This window comes from Trachymyrmex septentrionalis, unplaced genomic scaffold, assembly GCF_001594115.1.
Source record: "Trachymyrmex septentrionalis isolate Tsep2-gDNA-1 unplaced genomic scaffold, Tsep1.0 scaffold13, whole genome shotgun sequence".
NCBI classification, from domain to species: domain Eukaryota; kingdom Metazoa; phylum Arthropoda; class Insecta; order Hymenoptera; family Formicidae; genus Trachymyrmex; species Trachymyrmex septentrionalis.
Genome location: NW_017304438.1, coordinates 392588 through 399894, shown reverse-complemented (window position 1 = coordinate 399894; position 7307 = coordinate 392588). Strand labels below are relative to the sequence as shown.

Below are 7307 nucleotides of genomic sequence, written 5' to 3'. Positions count from 1 at the left end.
TATCAGAAGCGAGAAATGACACGTTCATTTTTATTGCCATTTAAATAATGAATTTAGATAAAACAAAATGATGAGATTGCTTTAAAATATTTGTAAAAATGGACGAAAACTATGCTTATTCCCCTGGCAGTCAATAAATAATACAATAATAATTAATAATAAATAGTACAAAGTGATAAAAGACACATTAAATGCCTTTTATTCAATGCGCATGTGCGTAGCTTATTTTCATTTACATGTGCCTTTTATCACTTTATAATTATTTACTGACTGTCAAAGGGGATAAGCATAGTTTTCGTCCATTTTTACGAATGTTTTAAAGCAATCTGATCATTTTGTTTTATCCAAATTGTCTTTATTTATAAATGGCATATAATAAAAATATCATTTCTCGCTTCTAACGTCATGATTCAATATGGCTGTGGTGACTACTCAGGAGCCTTAAGATTCAGCTTCGACTGTTATAACGCTGTTATAATTTTTGTTCAAAATTTTATGCAGGGGTAAGATTGAAGAATTCCGAGAGTATACAGGGCACATAAGAGTCAAATGTAATAAAATATTTTAAAACATAAACTCAGACGGAAAGTATGTAAAATATATGGATATCTGAAGAAGGCTCAATCGTGAGACCGAAACATATAATATACACTACCGTCAGAAAGTTTAGGACCAATGTGATATAATCTTAAAACACATAATTTATGCTAAAATTATAAAACAAGTATAATATATACGTTAAATAGTAATTGTTTTTTTATTATTATATCTTCATCTTTGGTCACATAATGCTATGAAAAATAAAATTGGACTTGCATATATTTTAAGTAAAAAGAACACAAAATTAAGTTTTTAAAACGCTTGGTCTTAAACTTTTTGACGATAGTGTATATGTTTTTTAATTATAAAATATTATATTTTACATACTTTTCGTCTGAGTTTGTTTTAAAATATTTCTTTATATTTTTTTCTCTTATGTGCTTTGTATACTCTCGATATTGTTTTTTAAATTAAGAATCCTTCGTTCTTGTAAAATCTTATTGAAGAATTTTTTGATACAATAAATTGAAATAAATTGAATTGTAAAATAACGCAAACTATATATTATAATTTAATAGAAGATAGATGTTAAGTATGTGTGCAGCAACGTATCGCTGCATGGGAATGCGAAATGATAAAAATAACTTGTGAAAAAAATATGGTTTATTACAACGCACGAGGATCTTGATCGATTCGCCATTACATTAACACACGCGCGCGCGCGCGCGCCTCCTTCCTCGCAACCATGACGCAGCAGCGCTCTCAGGGTGGCAATTCAAATTAAATCTATCTCTAACTGTGGCCCGATTCCATTTGTTCTTGACTACGTTGGAAAATCCCCTCCCTACAGTCCGGACTTATTGCCCTGAGATTATCATTTTTTTAGACTACTAAAAGAAGCACTTGGAGGATAGAGATTTGACGAGGATGTTGCTCGAAGCGTTCGGGCGCGATTGGCTGGTGTCACAACCACCTTCATTTTACGATAGCGGGATCAAAAAACTATCTATCCATTGAGAAAGATGTGTTCTAAATCTGGAGATTATGTAAAGAAATAACTTCGTACGTTTGTATTTTTATGGTATTGTACTTCAATAAATTAAAAAAAAAATAATAATTTTGGTTTATATTTGATTTATTCTCGTATCAGTAAGCTTCTGTTCTGAATATCATGTTATACTGTCACTCTAATTTTCTTTATAAAAACTCCGAGATATACGAGAATATATATAAACATACGCGGGTGTAAGTAATACTTCTTGCTAATCGATTATCAACATTTTTCATTATCAAAGAAAAATGATCAAAGAAACTGTTTTCAGAAAGAAACAAAATTCAAATTTAAAAATGAAATTCTAAAATATTAGTACAATAATAAAGGGCTTTAAGTAATAATAATTACAATAAAATAAGCTTACAGGGTATTAAAGAGCTAACCGCAGAACTTGTTGTGAAAAATTATTTTATATATCTAAATAATAACTACATGAGTTTGATATTCAAACCTATTCATTTAAATTCGAAATTTTGACATGTTTCAGCTGCTTAAATGAGCCTTCTTCAGAAATTCCAAAAAAATTTTAAATTACAGTTATGACTTCTTAATATAGAATGTTTTTTTCGCAAGCTGTTTCCCAAATAATTAAAGCTGCTCATATGACGGTTGGAAGACCATGTGAAGAATCTAGTTAAGCGATTGTGGTCAATTATCAGTCGATCGAACATAACGGACGTTATGAAATAAATTAAAAAAAATGTGTCGAAATGATAAAATTGTATAATAAAAAATAATACTGGTCAGTGTTTGTCCGTTGTCGCGTGTTCACATTATTTATTATAACTGATTTAATTTATTATAATCGATTTTATCCTCTGACTAAGGATATATTTATTATTTTTTATTATATTATTTTATCATTTTGATACATTTTCATTAATTTATTTTATTTATTATATTGTATTTTATATGGTTATTATACACTGACTGACTTTAAGTCTCTTTATTATACACATCCGTTATGTTCGATCGACTGATAATTATCCACGATCGCTTAACCAGAGAGATTCTCCAAAAGGTCTTTCGGTCGTCATGAGAGCAGCTTTAATTATTCTGGAAACAGCTTACAAAAAAAAGTTTTATGTTAAGAAGTCACAACTGTAATTAAACAATTTTTTGGAATTTCTGAAGAGGGTTCAATCAAGCAACTAAAACATGTCAAGTTTTCGAATTTGAATAAATAGGTTTGAATATCAAACTCATGTAATTATTATTTAGATATATAAAATAATTTTACGCAACAAGTTCTGCGGTTGACGCTTTAATACCTTGACTGAAAACTTATTTCACTGTAATTAAAATTCTAAAATTTTCCTGAGTACCGATAAAAATTCATGGAAATGTTTAATTTTTCATGATAATTAAAGAAGACATTTTCTAAGAATTCTAGGTTTTTCCAAGTAATAAACAAATAATAACACTTGTATAATCCATTTATATTACATATATATTATAAATTTCCAAAACACAATAATATTAATGTTTATAAAATTAAAATTACTTTCCCGTTTTCTCCAAGTTTGAAAATTGAAGTTTAACGGTATAAATCATTTTCGTATAAAAGATACAACTTTCAAACGTGTATGTAAGGGTAGGCAATGCTAGTTTAAAACTAGCAATATTTAAAATATTATTTACTTATCTAAAACCTATAATGGTTTTCCTCTTAATATAACTCATATTTTTACAGCCATTTACAGTTTTTCATTTGTGTGTGTGTGTGTGTGTGTGTGTGTGTGTGTGTTTGTGTGTGTGTAGCTTCTTTAACTTATAGCGTTTTCTCTTGGTAGTGTATCGTGTTTTCATGGCTAGTAATAAGCTCATTCGGTGTACCGTGTTTTCGTGTAGTGCAAATTTTATGCACGAAGTGGAATTTTGCTGTACCATCTCAAAAGGATGGTGTAGAATTAGTGACATTTAAAATTCGAAAATGGAAGTCAACCGGGAGCAGGATTTTAGCGCAATAATGAAGTTGTACACCATGGTGTGCACCACTCCAGTGCAGTGTAGCAAGGCTATAGTATACCAAGGAAAAACGCTATCAGTAAGTATAAAATTTACAGATGCTACTATTGAAACACCTGACCAGGAATGTTAATTATCGTTATATCAGTTGATAATCGTGATCTTTCTGGCGCTGTATACGGACGGATTAGTTTTGTACTTGCATAACTTTCATTATGATCGATACTTAAATTCAACGGATCTAATATTGTAGTCATACTTATAGTTTGTGTACTTTTCTCTCCAGAGAGAATTTCTACATTGGGTGAAAGACTTTCGTATTCAGTAGTTGATTGTTCAACTGGAAGAGGGGCAGTCTTATTTCTTCGTGCAAAAACTTTTATAATGCTTCTTCCTTCATTGGTACCTACAAATATTTCATATTAATTTGGAATGTTAAATATTTTTTATTCCAGTGTGTGTAAGGCTCTTAAGAATAAAAATTCAAAATTAACGGAATGAAGACTAGAGAGCCAAGCTGGATGTTTATGTTAACATAAATAATTTAATATCTCTCACATATATAAACGTATATTTTACTCTTTATATATATTATATATATAAAATATATAACAACAGGTTATCCTTAATGCAGTATCATAATAAATAACTTAAAATACTATTGAACCATAAAGTAACCAACACGAATGCATTTTAAAATTTAGTAAAAAGATATAAAAAATAAAACGAGCGTTATCGGCAGAATTATCAAACACCCTGTATATGCATGTACATTGTACACATATGTATAGTATATAGGTATATAATTCACATTGAATTATTTGAACATTAAAGATTCAGCTTCGACCGTTATAGGCATTTAATTTCTGGTATTAATTGTGTTTTCACATGTACGGTCTAAAATAAAATTCTTATTGTTCAAACTTTTTTGTTATCTTTTTATATGAATTTTGGAAATATTTCTCTCAATGAAGGATAGCTCGTTAGATATTCTCGTCCAGAATTTATACATGATCCCAGTAAAATTCGTAATTTTCAAATGGTCGATGGTTAGAAATAATCGACGAGGATCCACTTTTTTATTAATGTCAGACTTGTGTACTGGAATTCTAATTTTAAGCTATCTTTTTGTATAATCCATATATGATATCTCACAATCCAATTGATTTTGCAAATGAATTTTGCACACTCTAGCTAATAAGTTTTAACAAGTCAAAGATCCGTCGTTATAATTTTTTTTAACGTGTGTGATAAATTATAAAAGCAATTTGAGGATTAAGTCTTGTAGAGATCGGAATCAACTTTCAGATTACCATTTCAGATACAGAATTGATGTAAGGAATAGTAAAAAAAGATCTCTGATAAATAAATAAAGAAGAATTAATTACCAGAGAGAATCAAAGGAAAGTGGAGCGGATTTAGCCGGAAACCACCGTTCGTTGGAGTGAGATATGATAGAGAAGTATGATGGAACATACGGTGCTACATACACTAGTATTGTACCGCACAGTATTATTTGTATGTATATATACGTATATGCACATTTATATACATACATGCACATTTGCGGAAGTTGAGTTATAAATGGCAATCAATCAGAGAAAAGAAACGCTATCTGCTCTCTAAGAATTACTAATGCCATCCTTATTAGTGATATTAGAAAAATTATCTTACGTAAAAAAGCATTTTTTAGCCTTTGTCTAATTATAGGAAATTATATGAAACTGATTGGATATTATTTAATAACATATTTATTATATTTATAAAATTATTTTAATAAAATTTTGTGTAAATTAATTTAATTATTTTATCCATCATATCAAAAAATGATATCCTTCTTATAGTTAATAAAATAGAATAAAAATATCTACCAAAGAAGGGGATGTGTGTGGTTTATGACATAGATCGAAAATAATTTCTCTTTCCTTTCTAATCAAACGAATAAAAAAACATTCAAAAATACTATTGTACTTCTCAATTTTCATGATAAACTATAATGTAAAGAATTTAAAGAGTATTTAGAATGGTATCCAATTTATCTTTAGGAGCTATAAACTAGAATTATTAATATTTCTTATGTAAAAAGGAAGTTGGAAAGATAACAATTCTAATGTAAAGATCTTTGAATCTTGCATTACAAGGTCCGCAATAATTAACAAAAGCGAGCTTATAATAAACATTGTTAAACATGAAGTATATTGCACATCCAGCTTGGCTCTCTAACCCATATGTTAATTTTGAATGTTTTATATATTTGTAATTATTATATAATTAACACAGGTACGTACCATTGCATGATTCACTTATTAAAACTTCATCCTGGAATGAAAAAAAAATATTAGTGACAAATCATAAGATTGGAATATTTATCATTATATTTCTAAGATAAGGAACATAGAGGCTGTGTAATTAATATTATGTACCTTTGCTGCCAAGAGATCTTTAATGGGTTTAAATGGATTAGAGTGTATAGATATTTTCGATGGTGTATTTGACGCGATAGATTGTGCCCGTTGAATGTTTTTATATTGACAGTTTTGCGATTGTTTGACCCTACTATTCAGAACAGCGTAATTCTTCATTATGATATCCAACAACCATCTGCCAGAAAATGAATTCTGATTATCAATATGAAAGTTTATGCCATTAAATTCTTATTTCGCGCATGAGTCTAAATCTTCTTAAGCGTAATTAAATATAATTCTAAGCTTACTTATACCCATCCTTTATGCCCATAGTACTACTTTTGGATTGCTCTTTACTATAAATGCACGAACATGTTTCCACTCTTGTTGGACATTTCATAGCATTGGCCGCATGCTCTACATCAAGATTTTCAACTACATCCAACTCATCGATAGCTCCATTCAGGTCTTGTTTGTTGGCGAGTCTATGCATACATTACGAAAATCTGGATGAAATTTGCATCAATGATACTACGCGATTTATTAACATCCTTGATCATTATATGCACACAAATGATTTAATTTCCTTTTCATATGTGCGCAAGCAAAAATGTGTGCAGAGACATAACTTCAGATCCCTTACAACAATATTGGTTTCGTCGAAATATGCTCGTGTGTGATTAATTCATTAAATACGACTTTATTCTCTGCAAGACGGGAAATATCACTAGCGTCCACCACGTATATAAGACCATGTATCTAAAAGATAATTAACACAAAGCTTCTGTTTGTCTTAGTACAGATATATATAGCGAATAGATAAAATAATTTAAACACCTGCGTAATACACTATTTGTTTTATAAGAGATTAATTTTTAATACAGATTTTATCCTTGTTGGAACAGAATTATACAATGCTTGAATAGTCATAATGCAATATAGTGCCAATTTTTCTAACAAAATTTCTTACAATTGCTTAAAAGATATTGAAGGAGAAAATATTAATCGATGATATTTGAATTGTGATGGTAAGTTCGTATTTTTATTTTATTTATTCAATCGTATTAATTGGCAGCCAATTTTTGGTTGCATTAGCCTATCGAAATTATATATTGCCATTACAAATAGGCTAATACTAAGACCACTTCGAACACTATGTTATATATGTATGTTACGTACGCTATATTCGCTACACTAAGTAGCCACACCGAAAGTTATTTATTTTTTGAAAATGTAGCAAACATAATGTATGTAGCGTTCGATATGGCCTCAGCATAATGCAATCAAAAATTAGTTGCTGCAACTAAAATTGGCTAGCCAATTAAAGATAAGGAGGGAGG

At 29.4% G+C, this 7307-nt stretch overlaps 1 protein-coding gene across 2 annotated transcripts in view; it reads right to left on the bottom strand.

Moving 5' to 3' along the window:
* Window positions 1-3181: 3181 nt before the first annotated feature.
* Window positions 3182-7307, bottom strand: part of LOC108756773 (ADP-ribosylation factor-like protein 13B) — a 29406-nt gene continuing 25280 nt past the window's right edge. For both annotated transcript variants that reach the window (XM_018500814.1, XM_018500815.1), the window contains 5 exons: window positions 6611-6726; window positions 6276-6452; window positions 5986-6163; window positions 5851-5881; window positions 3182-3968 (listed from right to left, as the gene is read on the bottom strand). In XM_018500814.1, coding sequence (XP_018356316.1) covers window positions 3667-3968; window positions 5851-5881; window positions 5986-6163; window positions 6276-6452; window positions 6611-6726 — 804 coding nt within the window. In that variant the 3' untranslated portion in view covers window positions 3182-3666. The remainder of the gene's footprint in view (window positions 3969-5850; window positions 5882-5985; window positions 6164-6275; window positions 6453-6610; window positions 6727-7307) is intronic.